Source organism: Toxotes jaculatrix, chromosome 13 (genome assembly GCF_017976425.1).
Source record: "Toxotes jaculatrix isolate fToxJac2 chromosome 13, fToxJac2.pri, whole genome shotgun sequence".
Classification (NCBI taxonomy): domain Eukaryota; kingdom Metazoa; phylum Chordata; class Actinopteri; family Toxotidae; genus Toxotes; species Toxotes jaculatrix.
Window position 1 is genome coordinate 21470551 of NC_054406.1, and position 19713 is coordinate 21490263.

General features: G+C 40.6%; 1 protein-coding gene across 1 annotated transcript in view; it reads left to right on the top strand.

The window, feature by feature from the left end:
* The window catches only part of epb41a (erythrocyte membrane protein band 4.1a), a 35369-nt gene extending 16111 nt beyond the window's left edge, over positions 1–19258 (top strand). The window contains exons 17-21 of the mRNA XM_041052951.1: positions 13131–13259; positions 14406–14522; positions 15095–15175; positions 15481–15601; positions 18612–19258. Of these exons, the coding sequence (XP_040908885.1) occupies positions 13131–13259; positions 14406–14522; positions 15095–15175; positions 15481–15579 (426 nt within the window). The 3' untranslated portion in view covers positions 15580–15601; positions 18612–19258. The remainder of the gene's footprint in view (positions 1–13130; positions 13260–14405; positions 14523–15094; positions 15176–15480; positions 15602–18611) is intronic.
* Positions 19259–19713: the final 455 nt, after the last annotated feature.

Genomic DNA, 19713 nt, shown 5'->3' on the forward strand with positions numbered 1-19713 from the left:
CACCAGTTAAAAATTCTCAGATTCTCCCTGAGCTGTTAGATTCTTGCTGGCTAAACACAGATCTTGCCTTGTGTGCAATACTTCATTACCCCCACTGAGTGCAGTGCAGAATTACTTTAAAAAGTGTTCCATGGCAAGCTTTTCCACAGTTCCTGTAGTCTGGGATGCCAAGATAATCGACAGCCTGTTGGTACATTGTAAAACAATGCAGCTGACATATTATGGTTTTGCCAGCCCAGTCTGTTTTTCTGCTGTTTCTTCCTTCCTGTTGGCATTTAGACAACTTGCACTGCCAAAATGGTTTGCACTAGCTAGCATTTTAGCTGTCAGAGAATGCCTGTCCTACTCCCACCAGGGAGCAGAGATTTATTAATCCTCAGTGCACTCATCCTCCTCTCCTTCTTTCCTTCCCCTTCTTCCACCACTTCTCTGTCAAAGGTTCAGCCTGACTAGACCACCTCAGTGTCAGACTAACTCTGTCAGACTAACCGTGCTCGCACTGTGACTAATGATTGGGTGTCAATGTTTAAATGAACATTTGATACCCTGTGATGTAGGGCACGTTGCCAGTAATAAATCAGTTGATAGTTCTCCTCCTTCTTTGGCTGATCAATCGTTGCTTACTTACACTGGGTAAAAATGATTGTTAAATAACAATAATAAGCCTCACTTCCCTTGGCTACTGTTGCTATGCACTGTACACAGTTTATAATGGTAATAGTGGCAGATTTGCCATCCAAATTTATCATAATAGAAAAAATCGTTCCTTGATTTGTTCGAAAGTGGGCATCTCATTTTTAGTCAGTGACTATAGATTTTTCCAGGTGAATAGACAACTGTGGCTACCAGATTTCATCAGCTCTAGCTATACTGTTTAGCTCGTGTGAGCTTGTTGAAAACTCCATCTGTGGGAGACCTTTTCAATGGTTTTGGCTGACTTAAAGATCTAAAATGATTAGCAAAATGAGAACCCAGCAAAAGGGTCTTAAATGTGTATTCAGTGGCAAAGGCTACGTGAGCCACACAAGAAAAAAAAAAGTTTTAAACCAATATAATCAACATATAAAGAAACAATATGTTTAATCAATGTGTTTGGTAAAGTTGTCTTGGGTAAACTTTCCCAAATCCACAAATAGCCAGAGAGAGTCACTAAAGTTACCATGTAACGTTGTAGTGTTACGTTAATTAATGATATGCTAACTCATGACTGTTGTATTAATGCTAAGCTAGTAATCCAGCTGTGCCAATGTTACTTAACTTTACAAAGAGCAGATAAACACAATGCACTGGTTATGATGAAGACACCCTCCCTATTCTTTAGATGCTCCATATTGCATACTAGTGTACATTATGTGGACAAATCCAAATCTGATCTGCTTTGTCTAGTTACAGTTGCTTAACTATGACTGGACAGTTGCTCTTTGGGGGTAGGGCTTTAGGAAATGGTTAGTTGCTTGAAAGTGAAAGTGAAAGGAGTAGGTTGTGATCACACAGTCTGTCTCCATGCAACAGTTTGCTGGTTTCATATGGAACCATCTATAGCCACTGCAGCTTTGCTTTAATCTGCATTGCCGTACAGTGCAGGGTTTGCAGCTGTTGCATTCAACTTGCTCGTTAATGCATCCCTCTGAAAAACTAGATGTTATCATTATATTAATAACATATCAATAACTAACTATCTTACCTGTCTGCACAGTTCATTAACTGGCTGGTACAGTAACAGAATATCTCTGCTAATATGCTCCAGCTAACCTGGAAATTTCTGTTGCAGGATTATTTCTCCAGGAGATATTTCTTGTACAGATATGTCATTGTAATTACTGTACCAAAACATCAAGGAAAGATGATTTTCTTCTTCTTCTATTTGAAGTTTAGGTTATTGCTAGCCAATTCATAATCTAGCTTTCTAATAACTTGTTTGATTGGACTGCCTCAAATTTCTGACCCTGTTAGACTTTTTTTCTTTTTACTTTGGGGAGTACAGTGTTCTAATAGATAGCTACAAAAATGTGAATCAAGTTGATATAGACGAGAATTTTCCTGTGTTCCTCTGAACAGCCTCTAAGGTGCAAGTTGATGCGATGAGTAAATCTTGAAAATCTTTATTCTGTTGTAGTAGTCGTGGAAGCGGAAACTTTGGAAGTGAGAACCAGATTTATCCAGTTTCATATGACCCAACATATTAACCTTGTCACAATTGGAGTATGAGCTTACTTTTGACACTTACATGTGGCTCCCCAAAGCTAGCGGATGGAGTAACTATGCAAATTATGAACTGTATGTTAACACTCTTCTGTCAGGCAATGCCTCTAAAAACATTATTGAAAGTTGCAGGGGACTGCATGGACAAACCCATGTCCCCCTCCCTGCTAAATACCCTCCAGAGCCTTCCTTTCTTGTACCTTCCCTCCAGTATCACCTTCCTCCATTTCCTCATCCCTCTGTCCCCCTTCTTCCGTCTCCTGTCAGTTGACCATATTCCACTTCTCTGTTCATTGTTATCTGTCTCTCTTGGCCTGCCGCTGCTGAGCACAGCGAGGGAGGCAGTCTCTGTTTGGACACAAGGTAAGAGCGTGTAGTTTGTCCCCAGTGCCGGGGGGGCCACGGCTGTACAGACGTGACTGCCTGCTGGAAGAAGATGAGGAGGACAGTGAGGTTGATTGGGTTGATGATGATGATGAGGAGGAGGAGGAAGAGGAGGAAGATCAAGCTCATGGTCACGCTCTAAAGGTGGCTATCAGTGTGCCAGATGAAGGGGGGAACTTGGTTAACCCATGTGAGCTAAACCCGGCCAGGCTCAAGCACTCCCGGATGTCTTTCTTTCTGTCAGGGCTGCTGGTGATGGCCCTGACCATGCTGTGGCTGGCCTTTATTTAAAAAGACAAATGATTCCTGAAGATTCCTGAACATTTAAAACTGCAATGCGTCCCCAGCCATTTTAGAGACTGCTTCATTCAAGTGCTGTTTTGTCCCTCTGCCTTGAAGTCATTATTTCTACCTGTTCTATATTTGCAATTATTTCTGTTATTTCCTGCCATGCACCTCATTCCAGCCAGATTCAAAAAGAAATTTTACTCTTTAAAGCGAGCCTATGTAACTTTTGCAGCCACCGTGGCTACAAGTAGCCGTTGACCCTTGCTCAGCTCCTCCCCTGCTTATTTACAGTTGCCATAATAGGCCTTTCAACCTCAACCTTTACAGTGATAATGATAGCAGATTTTTGGTTCAGAACTACTTTCAGTCTGTTTGTGGTCGCCGTCACATTCAGTTCAGTACAAAACCAACCTATATAATCTCATCAGCCTGGTGTTTACAACAGACTTATTAGATTATGATCATTTTTGTGGTGTTTGCTGTCTTTTAATAAACTTTTAATGAGGAGGTAACGTACTGTGAATCACAGCTGAGCTGACAGCAGAGCTCTGTCACCAGTGAGGAGCTCCACTGCTAAAATCTACTGAATCAGTCAGTGGCAACAGTGATTCAATCTATTCAATATCTAATGTAATGAATTCCTCTAACCGCTTTGGGAATGAGGACTAACCACTGACTTTGGCATACATTACACTATCTTGAGTAACAACTTTTCCTGGGTTCCTGGAGTGTAAACTTCTCAATTCCAATAAACGAGACAAATCCAATAAACAGCGAGATAGAGACACACAGAGATATGGTTGCATCTGGATCCAGTTCCATTACAGAGAATGTTAGAGTTAGAATTTCCTAAACAGATTTTTTTCTCATTCAACCTATAACCCCACAAAATCAGTTAATAATATATTACTTGGAATTAATGCAATGTGACTACTGTAGGTATTAAGCGGGTTCGCCAGGCATGCTAATAGAGTTGAACTGCACATGCATGTAATGAGAGCTGCAGAACTCTTCTCCTTCTGCTGAAGGCCACAGACTTATCAATCACCCCTCGTAATACTGCAGTTACTTGTATTTTTGGATGAGGGCATTGCACTGCCAGAAGCAGACAGTCATGGTAGATGGATTCAGAACCTTTGCTGATGTTCTATTGCAACACTGTGAAAATACTCCGCTGCAAGTTAAGGTCATGCATTCAAAACCTTACATAAGTATGTAAGTATTATCAGCAAAATTTACTTTAAGTATAAAAAGTAAAAGTAGTCATTGTGCAGTACAAAGTAGAGTAACCAAGCTGAAGCTGTTGGACAAATGTGTATTAGTTACATTAAATGGAAATACTCAAGTAAAGTACAGGTGCCTCATATTTGTATTGAAGTACAGTACTTGAGTAAATATACTTAGTAACATTCCACCACTGGAAGCAGACCATGTCATAGGCCCCAAAAGAGACTGTGTCTTGAGTCGAGTTGAGCCTGTCAATGCTGGAGTGAACTGATACTAGTACAGAAAGATGAAACTGTGTTAAGGTTAGTACATCAAAGGACATAGATCTGAAATTATATCATGACTATGGACCTCAAGTGTAACTCTCAGCTTAAATTTGTGGGTATTTTCAGATGTATAAAGAGATTGATGTGACAGACTGCCAATTTCAGAGGACCAAAAGTTATTGGACAAGTTCCTATGAACCTAAAAAAGTGTTCACGTTTGGTTGCAGTTTTTAATTTGATGACCAAGTGATAAATATGTAAATCATTGATTGTGTATGGCTTTGCAAATAAAATCCCATCCCACTACTCTTAATTTATACACTTTATGGCACGTTTCTATAAAACTAATGCAATTGTACCTTCGTGAAGGTTATAATGTTCAGTTTTTGTTTAGAGGCGTACAAGATAGTCATGTTATCTAGTTGAGCCAGCTACCATTCATAGAAATCAGGTGCACTAGCATGGTTGCAACTAAGTGTTGCTCACTTTACCAACAAATTTAATAGATAAACCTAGCTAACTGCAATTATCAAGCCTACCTTCTTATAATTAATATTAACTGAAGCTGCTACATAAAATACCACTATTGACTTGTTTAGCTTTCATGAAACGTCTCATGAAAGGTAGTTTTTTCATTGACTTAAGGCATGTTCGTGAAACCGTGAAAATAAATGCTGTTCAGGTGGTGACACTTCCACGTCCTTCTACTTCTTATGGTTGCTCTACTAATGGTTGCTAAGTTATCATCAAACAGTTGCCATTCAGGGGAGACTGAGCAAAAGGTCAATTACTTTATAATGCTAAATGTTAGCTAACATTAGCCACCCTAAGCTATAGTCATACCATACCATGTCAGACTGTGGCAGTAAAAATACAGAGTAAACTGTATTAAGCAGGATGGTTTTGTTGTTTAGGAGTTTGGTCTTTTATTTGTAAGAGACCAAAGTGATATTTGACTATATATATGATATTAAAAAGTTACATTTTCTCGCTTTTAAGAATCAGCAAAGTATTGCTTCTTTTTCCAAAAAAGTTTACTTTTTTATGTGTTCTTATGAAGGAAATATAATAAAACCTTTACATTTGCATTCTTCAGAAGTTACTAATAACTATAATTTAACACTTGACTGTATATACAGTATATTCTCCTTAGTAGTGAGCATATTTTGCTTTTGACTGAACGTCAGTCCAGTGGCTATACTTCAGGAATGTAGTAAATTGCATGATACATTTCAAAATATACTAAGATATCACTTATAATAGTATTTCTGTTATACATCCCCTTGACAAACATTCAGTTTGTGGTAGAAGTATGTTCAGTTGGTCGACCAAAGCTCTCAGACACTGTTAAGAATCTGTGTGCAGCTTAGCAGAGTGCTGCTGTGTCTGACATTAATCCTGGACCAAGTATCAGCAGACAATCAGGCCAATGGTGAGTTTAGAATCCATCACTGGAGAAAAGGAATTACTCAGGAATCCATCACAGCAGTTTACTTGTTGTTGAACAAGAATTACTTCAGACTTCATTAACAGTTGCATCTATGATTGGACCGACCTTGTAGACACAACTGTGGTGTGATGCTATGATGATGATACAGCAGTGTCCTAATGGGATAAAACCATAGGTCAGTGCAGTCGTTATTTTTGTAGTCTTCCAGAGGACAAGAATGGTGGACATGAGTAACATTTGATTTGCATGCTGCAGTGTAGGAAATTACTGAGAATTACAAGCTCAATCTTTAAAGGTTACGGATAATGAAACACTTTTGGGAGAGCAGCACAATGGTAACAAAGCAGTTGTAATGAGCCTAACAGGAGGTTTTCCTAAATGTATAAAGAAGGTTCTCACTGGACAGTTTGGTCCATAATGAGTAATGCAAAATGATAGCAGTTATTGTCCTGCAGAGTTCATGTACTTCAAATGCCTTAAACTGTAGCTGTTGAACGTTTTAAGGCATGGTGTACTTATCATCACTGGTTATCAAAAAAAAAAACCCTCTTGGTTGTATGAAGTTATTCTATGTACGTCTAGCTATGATATGCAACTTTTCTCTCTGGCACACACACTGTTGAAAAAATTTCACCCCAAAAGTCAGCTTGGACAGCAATTATAAAAGCAAAATTTCAGATTGACAATTAGTGGATCACGTTACAGCAGAGTAAATCCATCTGGAGCTTAACTTTGGTGGTCATTGGCAAATTTGTGCTGTTGAACAATTGAATATGGGTCTGGTCATGCTGATCTGCCAAGACACATAGACACAGAGAGTCCAGAGAGGACAAACACATTATATTAGCTGATACTCCCATCTAAATTTTTATTAACCTTGCTCAGTGTATATATTCAACAGGGATGTTCAGACCAACCAAAGTGAATGGCCGCCTTGTGTCAGTCACACAAACTTGACTCGTGAACTGTTTGTGCAGTCTGTATTTATTCACCCCAGCTAATGTACCAATGGTACCAAGTGTTAGCTGTGGCTAGCACCCTCTCAGAAGGCTAATGTCAGAGGGAACTCCAATTATTTCTGTTAGTTTTCACCAGTCTCTGTTTGTTTTCTTCTCCTGTCTATGTGTTTACGAAGTAGATTCTTAAAGACCCAGGCTAAGCACATTGTGTTCACTTAGCTCTGAATGCAATTTGACCCAATTTTAAAGTAATCCTGAGTAACCAGTGGAACTATTGAAATCTCCCGAAATTCAAATCACCATTGCTGACTAAAGAAACTTGCTGCCAGAATTACATCGTTGTCTAAAAAGAAAAAGGGCAATGAGATGGAGGTGGAACTGTATCACAGCAGCAAGACTTCAAAAGCTAAAATCAGTAACTACCTTGGAGTGGTGGCTCAGCAGTGAGCAGCAACTGAAAGATGTTAGATCTATAGTAATAGTAGCAGAGTTGATGTTGAGGTTGTGTGGAAGCCTGCTGATTATTTCAGCCATTGCAAAACATGGAAGATGCCCGAACAGTGTGTCAGATCCTTATGGTTTTGATTTTGATCCTTATGCTGGCAAAAAAAAAGAAAAGAACAAACAGTTCTTTTGCAAGTTTGTTTGATACTGGGTCAACACTTGTAAATACTAGCTCCAGGAAACAGCCATATGCTCTCACTAGTCACTTACAAATGTACTTTTCTTCTCTTGTCTGCTCAGTTTTTATGTCACCAAACTAACTGCCAGTGATGAAAATGGAAGCATTACAACCTTAAATAGTTTAACAAACTCACTGGAATACTGTCGGACAACCTTTAGCTTATTTACAGAGACCATTCAGTGCTACAAATACATATTCTCAACTCAATTCAGCCTGACTTGACTTGGCTGCTGCTAATCCACAGATACAGTTCTCGTACATACTGGCTTCCTTTACACCGAGAACTACTGCCCGTCTGCCGAAGAATACTGAAGTCGCTGCTTGGGCAGATTCATTCGTATACCAGTCAGACAGTAGGTAATGCTTGTTGGGATATTAGTCTGTGGATACTATACCTGCTGCTTGCAGACTTTGGAAAGACTTGCTGCTGCAGTTTTTTTTTAATTAGTTTAATGTGTTATCAGCTTCATGTAGCAAATACTATAATATTTTTTGGGATGAAAATGAAGCATAAATAGCTTTACTTCACTTGACACCTGCACATTTGTGTTGGAAAGGTGCGCAACACCCAGCACTTGAAATATTTAGAGGTCCAGATCCAGGTATACTGAGGCAACACAACACTAAAACGTCCTGGCTCTATCTGATGCCTGAAAATACAAATATGATGTGAAACTCACATTACTAATGTTTATTGTGTTGTACAAAAGTCCACCATAGAGATTGACAAATACAGTACATTCCAAATACTAGATGAGAAGTTTTAATACCTGTCAGCACCAGAATGACTAGCCATAGAATCTGATTGGTTAAAAGTGATTTTGGGGTACCTAAGTTGTTGCCTCGCTGTTCTCTATTACTACTTCTTCCTTTATTGTTGTTGCAGTAGCTTTCCTGTTGTATGGCAGCAATGACTCAAAATATATGAGCTGTTTACAAAAGTAACAGACCAAGCACACTGCTAAAACAAGTGCTAATAAATTTTACGATATGAAACTACAGGGTTTTTTTTTTTTTTTAAATGTTCACTGCCAGTGTTTTTAAAATTATTTCTTTGGCAACCAAGGTGTGGTTACAGTTAGGTAACTAAAACATGTAAAGAGATTAGGGAAAGACAATGGTTATGGTTTAAAAAAGGGAAAATTAACTGTTGGTTCATTTCTAGACACAGACTTTTGTCAGCAGCAAGACAGTCAGATGCAGTATGCATACCTCCACCGCCCCAACCTAGTTTGGCAAGCAGCAATACTGTTATTTTCATTGTACTGGTAGTAGCTACTCTCACCAAGCGCTTTATTAGGAACACCATGTGAATCCTAGGTAGTTCCTCCCTTTGCTCACATGGTTTCCCAAAAGGTTGGAAACCTTCCTTTGAGGTCCTGCTCCATGTTCACCACACCATTTCTGCAGATTTGTCAGTTGCACATTCAAGCTGCCAATCTCCTGTTTTACTACATGCCTACACACATACATACATACAAGATTAACTGAAGCTCTAAACCTGTCTCTGCAGGATTTTATGAATCGCACAGCTGCCACATGATTGGCTGACTGGACAGCTGCATAAATAAGCAGGTGCACAGGTGTTCCTAATGAAGCTCTCTGTGACTGTACATTTCAGTTATTCACTGTGAAAAGTTGCATACTTAGCTTTAAATCTGGTCTGTGTATGTGTCCATGCATCCTAAACAGTGGAGGCAGACAGACAGAAACCTTTGTTCAGTCTGATTAACTACAGGCTTTGTGTACCTTTGGTGTGGTTTTGTTGTGGCTCATTTGTCAGTGCTGGAAGTACAGATGATCTCAGTATGGTCCACAAAGGTGCATAGTGTCATCTTCGTGGACCATGTAATCTAAAAAAATTATCTCCCTCTTAACACCTGATCATTTTACTGTTGTGTGACTTCCACAAATCCAAGGCTCAGATTCACACGTCTTTAGTTTCCTGAGAACTTTTTCAGCTTTGGTTTTAAAAGATAGATTTTTATTAGAAGTAAGTTTGAATCCACTGACAATTCACTTAGTTGACTTTGCTTTGCTTTTAATCACTAAACCATTTTCCAAGTATGTATTGTCATAAATCATGGACTCTATAGATAATTTCAAAGTTTACAGAATGTTGTCTCCACAGTATAGATAATGCACAGAGCCTTTAAACTGTACATGTTCCTTTGAAAAAAAAAACATATGCCTGGCTCTAAATAAACTCTGGGAAAGTTTAATGTTTACCCTTTGAAATGTTGGTGGGGACTTAATAATACATGCTATAATGTGTTTTTACCACTTCTACAACACTGCTAATAAAATAAATACACTCATAGAAGATTGTGCATGCTCAGTAAATGTACCCTGCCTGTTGGTGGGTGTGTGCACATCTGTATGACCTGCTAATGATTCAGTGTCATTGTTTTTTTGTTTTTTTTTCATTGTCTACTGATGGACTTCCACTTATTCAGCCAATGGATTTGTCCTATTTTTCCTATCCTATTGTGACTTTTCTAGTGTTCATTTAAAGCTAAATTAAGGTGTGTCATAGGTACCATAAAAATAAAAAATGCATCAAAAACGGATGTGTGTACATTTGAATATATATAATACAGTTGTGGTCTTTTAGAGATTTCTTCTTGCCTTGCACGTCTTTGATGATGGTCCTTCTGGAGTCTACAAGGGATGCGTGGCATCACCTTGTGTGGAAGTCTCCTACTGCCACCCCACACACATGGTAAACATCTGATTCAATCTCTATGCTAAAGGTTGTTCTGGCCACCAGGTTCAGATGCAAGAGTTTAAACAGAGCTGGTTCTGCTAGTTTCGGAGCAGCTCTCAGAATTTGACGCCTCACCTGGTCGTCTCTTGGTCGCAGTTATCTGTCTAAGTTGAGTTGACAGGAGGCCACTTCCCACTTTCTTAGAAGTGTTGGACCGTGCAGGACTACTACGGGTCAAACATGTACATTGTTCACCAAAAAAAACTCCACAGAGCTTATTCCAAAGGAAAGAAACATGAATTTCAACCAGAATGCATGGATACAAAGCAAACTGAGCTGGTACACTGTTTAGTTTAGGAGGCAGTATTGGGGGTATTATTGGAGTTTGGGTTTGGCATTTGGTTCCTTGTTAAGTCGAACTTGGAGAAGCTGCTGTCTATAGGGTTTTTTTTTTTAAGCTCTGGGCATTGATGGCTCATCGCATACAGCTGATGGCTGTGAGATTTTGCTCTTACCTTTATGCTGTGTGCCATGTTTTTGCACAACACAAGGCCTGTTGTTTCTATGGTCATCACTGATTTTGTTTATCTAGTTGAAAGGCCTGGACCATCCAGGTGTGTAGTCTTTGACGTTAAACGCTTTGAACAGTACATATAAAAGTGGAAGTTTCCTGTAACCTTAAAGGACCAGTGTGTAGGATTTAGCGGTATCTGTTGGCTGAAATTGAATATAATATTCATAACTAGGTTTGTATTTGTGTGTAACCACCTGAAGAATCGTTGTGTTTCCGTTAGCTTAGAATGAGTCCTCCATATCTGCATAGGGGGTAGGTCCTCTTCCAAGGAGCCAGCCATGTTTCAGCAGTACACCAAAACAGATGAACCAGAAAAGGGATCTGGAGAGGGCCTTTTCACGTTTTTATGTTACCTGAAGGCCACTGTAGGTTCTCCTACACTCTTGGAAAAGGGAAGGGTGAGGGGAGTATTCAGGGATATTCAGTTGGTTGCAATCTAGAATCTCATCCCTAGATGCCACTAAATCCTACATGCTCGCCCTGGATAATCAAAAGCTGATCTCTTCAAGCAAGATTGAATCTTTAAATGTACGGTATATGTTTAGTCAGTGATGGGGAGGTGTCTAATTCAGGGAACCCAGATATCAGTAAGATTCTGACCTGTGTCATTTTCCTTGGTTGAAAGGATGAAGTACTCAGATATCAGGAAGGAGCTCAGAGTAAAACCACTGCCTCATTATGTTGGCTCAGGCATCTCATTGGGATGCCTCCTGGAGAACTCTCTTTAGAGTTTCTGCCTATGTCCATCTGGGAGGGAAATGTCACTGCAACTACCGTTGCCGACCCAGAACTCGTCTGAGATTGCCTCTGGATCCTCCCACGAGGAACTGGAGAATGTGACTGGGAAGAAGCACATGTGGGCTACCATGTTTAGTCTGCTGCCACCATGATCCAGACCCACAGCAGTGGCAGACAGTGGATGAAAGATTTCTGAAGCTGACATGCTGACGTATGAAGTCACAATGGCAAGTTGAAAAAGAATTTCAACCCTTAACGTGCTCACTGCCATGAACATGTTTACACTGGCTGCCATTGTGCTTACACAGGAAACAATGGCAGCAGCTTCAGCAACTGCTCGCTGTCTGAAAGTACTTTCCAACAATATAAGAAATCGTACCTACGTGATTGAGTTCTCATTTCAGGTTATTTCTGTTAACTAAAATGCATTTTGTCACAACATTTGGAGGCTTCCATTCTGCTGGCTGCCACATCACTGAATATGCTTGTGCCTCTGCAGCATGCCCACACTGAGCTGACTGATCATAGCTGGTTATTCAGTGTCTGTTAGCTGCTTCTTTAGATTGGGTGGTGACATTTTTACAGTTTTGTAGCATTGCTCACACGTCCCAATTTATGGGCTGCGTCTTCTGAAGATGCAACCTCGGAGGAACGAAGGCTAGATGGCTGAGTCAGCTCTCATTAACTTACAGAATCCCCTTAAATTCTTCACATTAACCTTTGACTTTTGACATTTGACTGTTTAACCATAAATGTAGCAGGTTAAAGGATAATGAAGTTTTTATTGTTTTTTGTTTTGTTTTTTTAAACCAGGCATGGAACAATGCAATTCCTTCTTGACACGCAGTTTTAGTGCAGAATGTGTTTGTCCTTGCATGCAGGTGCTGTCAGTGTCTTGCCTCACATTTCCAGAAACGCCATCACACCCTTTCATCCTCATCTTTAAGTACTCCTCCATAAGTGAAAAATGGAATATCTATGAACATGTAAATATTGGTCATTTCAAAAGTTTTGCTGCTGGATATGTTATGTCTCCTTACATACACACTGGAAGCTTCAAGTCTGGGAAAATACACAAACAGCTCTTATGCATTTTTTTCTTTTTGAGGTCCTGCAGTAATGTTGCCATCTAGTGCTGCAACATAGAGCACCGTTCTGAAAGACAGAAGCAAGACATGTATTTATTTATTTATTTAGTGAGTGACTTCTTAAATGGGATTTGATTTGCCCCTCAGACCACCTGTCTCAAGGTGAAGAAGAGATGCAGAAACAGTAATAAAGTAAGGGAAAATCAGTGGACTGCTCCTGCTCAGTGAAACCTCAGCTTAGCATTAACTAGCTTTACACTGTTCAGGTAATGAAAAACCTCTTCATATCAATATGATTTTTACCTTCGTGCCACACAATGAGTTACGATAGGAATGCCTAACTACAGTCACTGAGCAGTCAGTACTAATGCACTGACATGCTTACAGGACAAAGAGTACCATGTTTTCTGCCCATCAGTATGGTGGCAGTTAGAGGCAACCTGCAGGACCTGAATGCAGCCTTTGTCCTGAAAGGCTGTATCTGTCACGCATTAATGTGTGACAGATATTTTGTGTTGTTATTTTGTGAGTTTGTTGCTTACTATTTATCTTATCCCTCCAGTCTCCTGTGATGAAGACCCAGACAATCACCATCTCAGACGTCACCAACTCCCTGAGAGGAACTGTGGCCTACAAGGACATCCCCCTGGTTCACACGGAGACCAAGACCATTACGTACGAGTCAGCACAGGTGAGGGGAATTCTGGGAATTGCACACAAAAGAATGAAATATCACAAAGTAGACTCAGGCTCTGATTAAATACAACGTATCGTCATGTGTGCAGATTTATTGGTGCATACGGTGTTAACCAGCCAGTTTTCAGTTAATTAAATTAGTCATTAAATTAGCAGGTCATCCACTGATGAATTTAGCAGTTCAATCACAAACTCCTCCTGTCCACATGTCAAAGTGTCCTCGGTCAAGGACACCAAATTGCATCCGATAGTCAAGTCTTGCATGGTATCTCACTGCCATCAGTGTGAATGGGTGAATGAGGAATGAATACTACTGGAAAGATGTGATATACAAATGCAGGCATTTGCCCTTTCACCTTTTACATTTGACCTGGAACCTTTGGGCTCCGGTGCCCCCATTACATTTAAGTTGCCCCCCTTTGCTTTGTTACTAATCCAGCCTTGATTATTTCTGTTTCCAGTTAACTTCAATTCTAATACAATACTCTAGTGTCTATACCAATACCAAAAACACTTTTTTGTACCCCTTTTTTTCATTATCAACAAATCCAAATTTCTCAAATATTATAGTGGTTTAAAGGCAAAGAGTCCTGCAAGAACTTAATTTGAATAAAACAGTCAATAACTGGAAATTTCATCGGATTAAAGTAAGTATAAGTTAAGGTTTATTACTTTTATTATCCCTCAAACCGAAACGACATACAAAACACACACACACAAGCAATGCACGTGCACTAGAGACGCTGTGGGCAGGGGGCTGCCAACTAAGGCGCCCAGAGAGCTGGGCTGGATCGGTGCCTGTCCATATCCATTGTGCTTGGTCGAGGGATCAAACCGCCGACCCTCTGATCTCAGGCCAGTCCAAAGTCCAAAGCCGCACTCTTTACTTGCTGTGCCATGGCAGCTCCCATAAAGTAAGTCAAGTATATAAGTAAAGAAGAATTTGACTGGACATCCAATGTCAGCATGAGACATATTTTGGTTGGTAACAAAAAGTCCTGAGGTTCAATACCCAGCTCCAGATCTGAGTAAGTCTTATAGTTACATAAATTAAGTTAAAGCATTTATACAAATAACACATAAGAGATAATTGGGTGTATGGAAATTGCATAATTTGAGATTCTTGTGTAACACTTAAAAGGTGTCTCTCCCACAGCCGGCGGACAGCCTGGCAGAGAGGGACTCAGGAGTGCTGCTGAGTGCCCAGACCATCACCTCCGAGACCATCAGCACCACAACCACCACCCAGATCACCAAGGTCTGCTCACTTCACTAACCGTCCCACAGTCGATCAATACAGATCAATACAGTAATTTACCGCTGCGCTGTGATGGATCTCTACCTTCAATCACTTGTGCCAGTGATATTGACCCTTCATGACACACTATTTAAGTGCCTGCTGTAGAGTAACTGAGAAGACTGAAAGTGACTGGCCACTGTTTCCTATCAGAATCAGGAACACAGTTTTATTGCTTTGTTTTGTTTATCATGATATTAGGTTTTTAATGTAGGCATAGCCTCACAAGTCACCCATGGAGCTCCAGTAGTAGCCCCACAGTGTAACTCACTGAGTCCATGGCAACATCACGCTCCGATGCATGGAGCTCTGGAGATTAGCAAACAGAAACTAAAGCAGAATACTGAAAGGATTCTAATGTACCCTGTAATCAACACCAGCCCTGCTGATGCAGCAGTGAGTACGTGTGGATCCACCTTTGTTTCTAATCCTCTAACAGCGAGGGACACACCACACCACACCACACATTCCTTACAGGCTCATCAGTTTTTTCCGACCCGGGCATTTCAGTTTGTATCGTGTCTCTGTTGCAGACGGTGAAAGGAGGAATCTCTGAGACTCGCATTGAGAAGAGAATCGTCATCACTGGAGACACCGAAATCGATCATGACAAGGTGAGGAATGTAAATGATGAAAGAATGAGAGCAGCATTTCTTCATGCTTTGCTGTTCCCACTAAATGACACCGTAATAATGTTGTTATCCTTCAAAGCTCTGTGGTTGTGTGTTGGCTCATTTATTGCCACGGATTTCTGCCTGAAAAAGCATCTGTACCCGACAGAAGAAGCTGGAGGTTTCATTTGGCTCATACAGCAATTGTGTTCATATATCAAGTAAATCTGTCTCATGTGCAAGTCATTGTAATTAAACTCATCAATCGTGTTCTCCCTAACAAACCTAGATTGTGGTTCACTTCTCAGGCTTTGGCTCAGGCCATCAAAGAGGCAAAAGAGCAGCACCCAGATATGTCTGTTACCAAAGTGGTGGTGCACCAGGAAACAGAGATCTCCCCAGAGTAAGACAAGACTGATCCTTTGGACGGTGAGTCTGCTCCCTGAACCCATCCTCACCCATCCCGTGCCACTCACTCTGACCTGGTCCGACCGAAACTCACACAAAAAGGATCACGAGACCAAGGAAAAAAGTCCAGAAAGAGGGGGAAAAGACCATTATTCAGAGAACTGGAAGCACAAAAAGCAAGAGCCAGCATGGTCTCACAAAAAGAACCCGTGTCCCCCTAAAAACCTACTCCACCTGCCCACTAGAAGTCCTAAAAAAATGATGCAAAGTAATGCATTCATGTAAGTGAAATAACACACCTTGCCTCTGAGCTGCAAAGGCCCTGGCAGGACATTTGTAGCAGGAGTCACATTTTAGACTGGAGACATGGTCAGGGTGTATCCTGCCTCATGCCTACAGCTCTAATGTTACACCATGTGGCACAACTGGCTTGTTAAACAGCAGTTCATTAGTACTGGAGGTAATGGAGCTGTGATTAATGGGTCGTGGAGACCAGTGTGAAGTTTGGGTCCGTAATGGAACTTTGACTTTAGTCCACAAACCAATTTGGTTAATGCTACATGTCCATTAATAGCGAATATAATCGGGTAGTCATACAGAAATGAAAGAACTGGTTTTGTAATGTGCCCCATAGAAAGGATAACAAAGACTGATTAAGCAGTTTGATTAATCTGACAATCAGACTCACATGGCCCCATGATAATGAGGTGCATTTTACAAATTTTCTTTATATTAGTTTTTAATTTATACTTCATATAAATTCTCTTAACATGCCCCGCCCTCTGGCTGTGAGGTTTCCAATCAAATCCTTAGCTGTATTTAGCTGTGGTGGAATTTATCTCTCTACTTAGAGAAATCCACAAAGCACTAAAAGACTTTTTTTGGGGGGGGCTTTTGTTCCAGATGCAACACTTTCTACCCCCAAACACATGGGCTGCATTTATCAAACAGAGGCAGCGAGCTGGGCTCACCGTTTTCATAGCCATTTTAGCGAGTGTTTACAAGGTGCATCACTCTCCTGGGGCATAATGGGATGTAGCCGACATGAGCCACAAATTGTTTGACATTTAAACGTGCGTTTGGCTGCATTTGATGCAGTAACGTCCACCAGCTCCACTCTGAGCTGCCGGGCCTGATGCTCGGCCCCCTTCTCCTTCTCCCCCGTCTCTCTGTGGGAGACGCTGTCTTAGTGAATCAGATGCTGAAAAAGCAGGTTGTTGTACACACAGGCTGCAGTGGCACGCTCACTGGAAACTGCAACGCACGTTCACGCCATTTCAGAAGCTCCACGCAAAATGAAAATGTGTGGTCTGTAAGTCTGTTTCAACATGAAACAAGACACCTCAGCAGCAGAAGGTATGTTAAGTAATGGTGCCCATGAGGCTTTAATTGCGGCCTTGTTTATGTGATGTTAAAGGGTCCAGGCTGGGAATCTGGTGCTGTTTAGCCCCACTGACAGCCTGGTATGTAAACACAGTGGCCCTACCTCCCAGTCGTCTGTGCGGCAGGGGCGGGGCCGAGCTTCAAACCCTCAGTGCAGTCTGGCAGACCACTAAAGCATGTTGATGAGCATAGCAAACACAAAGCTGCCAAAGTAAAAGTAGTGGGGGGCGGGGGCTAATTAGCCTGTGAGACATCACCGAGGGCTTAATCGTTCCCATGTACCTCTGTTTTACTGGCACACTCAGTCAACTTCAATGTATTTACATCAGAGTGAAGCCTGAGAGGAGCCTCATCCCAATAACCACTACACCCTGTATCTGTATTCCACTGCTCTGACACACACATACTCATTACACCATCTATACTCTAATTTAAAATATCCAGCTGCTGCTGTGACACTTTACATTTTATTGCTTTCCCTCCTCCTGGTTTTCATACACACAGACTCACACAGGGTAGGCTTTTTTTTTTTTTTTGTAGCTGTCAGGATGCTCTGTTGTTCTGTTGTTACGACCTAATGTATGCCTAATGTATTTGCCCTGTATTAACAGTTCATGAGTATAGTTCATCTATGGAGTCAGAGAGAAGGTTAATATTTCAGATGAATGCACTTTATTGAAAGAAAAGACAAAAATAATCTTTTAGGTTTTGTTTTCAGTGTAATTTTAATGTTGTTGTGTTTACATAGAATGATCACTTCATCATCGTTTTGAGTGGTTCCCTATAAACCTTGCTTTCACCATGCAATTCTGTCTGCCGACGAAACCTCCCAGGAAAATGAAGGATCGGTTTACCACACAAAGGAAGTGCGTCTGCCAACCAAGACAGGAGCAGGATAGCGTGTTTGTTTTCCCTCAGGTGGTGGAAATGACTGATGGTGTAACGGTGGAAAGTCTACCCAGTGATAGAAAAAGCGGCGTCTGAGGAGGCAAAGGGTGGCACCTGGACTGTATCACAGCACTGCTGTAGTTACCTGTTTGCATGAAGCAGTGCACAAACAATGTTATTACCCCATAAAAAATGATGACAACTTCACTTTACCTCTTCAGTGAACGCGATTCTGCCTTTTCTGATACAGCAGCCAGTGTCAGCGATTAGAGATATGAATTAAAACAGTATTCCTGCTACCAGAGACATAATTCTTGTGTTGTGCTGTGGAAATGGACATGACTGGATTTTCTCACATAGTTTATTTTTTTTTTAAATTTTATTTGATGTATTTACTCACCTCAGCTGCAGAAGGCAGCAGTCTTTTATTTCTAATTCCCTCCGTTTGATAAGTGTCACCGGTCATGTTTTTAGTACGAAGCCTTGTTTTGATCCGTTCCTGTTCGCACCTGATTTGAGACCTTACTTCATTTTCTCGTCTTTATTTGAGAATGTACTGCAGCCATCATTATGCTCATTTCCAGTATTATCAATTCATTAGCAGTTGATCAGTTTATAAGTAATTTTCTCTCTTTTTATTTTCTATTTTCTCGTACTTTCCTGTGTTTTGATCTGAAGTTTGGTCTTTAAAATCCACTAAACATCTCTTTCTCTTTTGTGTCCTTTCTCTGTCCATCTTTTCCATCTCTCTCTCTTTCAGTCCTCCAACACCTGAACAGTACCGTAAACCTCTCAGCTGCCCCCACTTCTCCCTCCTTACTCGTGTCTCCATCACACCTTTTTACCTCACCCCAAAAGCACTGCCTTTTCGACGTGATCCGCCACACCACATCAGAGGGAACGAGCGTCAACGCTGAACTAAGAACTTTAACCTCCATGAGCGATGGAGTTCGGCCTGAAGAAAATTCCCAAGAACCCTCCCCAGTATTCCCCACAATTCCCCTCTTGCTCCATTTACTGCCAAAAAGCTCAACCGCTGGACTGATGAAAAAAAAAAAAAGAAAACACAGACACAAAAAAAAATCTGTTTTAAAGAAAAAGAAAATAAAGTACAGCATTTGTGGATTATTCCTCTCCAATTTGTCTGGAGATTTTAAGAAAAATTTTCAAGGGCATTTGGTCTTTTAATCTTGAGATTACTGGTACTTTATTTTTCTACCGTTTTTTCTTACCATCAGAATTGGTTATCAATAACTTGGAAGTCAAGTCATTTTTTAAACTACGTGTTCCAAAAAAAAAAAAAAAAGCATTAACAAAGGGATTTGTGGGTGATTTTTTTCTTGGGGGTTGTACGCGCCGGGAGTCGAGGATCCCTCTCAAAATTTTAAGCACGAGTTTGGTGTCATTTCTTGTACAGGAAAAAATTTTATTTTCCCTCTCAATGTGAAAAAAAAAAAGTATTTTTTCAATTTCAATGTGTAAAGAAAAAGAAAAAAAAAGAATGATTTTAGCAAACCAGGGTGGGGGAGGGCAGGGGGGGAGGGCAATTACTCCCTTTCATTTTATTTAAAGCTCTGACTTAATCCTTTGTTGAGTGGCTTTTACATCTTTTTGATTGTTTTAGTTGTTGTTGTTGTTGTTATTGTTGTTGTAGTGCTTGTGTCACTAGAACAGGGCTTTATCAGGACCAAGGAGACCGCAGTGTAATGAAGTGAGCTTTTATTTATTTATTTCCCACCTCCGTCTTCGTCTTCTTCTTCTTCTTTTATGTGTGTTTTGCATTTTAGATCTACTCAGCACAGTTGTATGTAACCTCATGACTTTTGTATTCAGAATGTTTGAGTCACCACAAACAGTTTTAG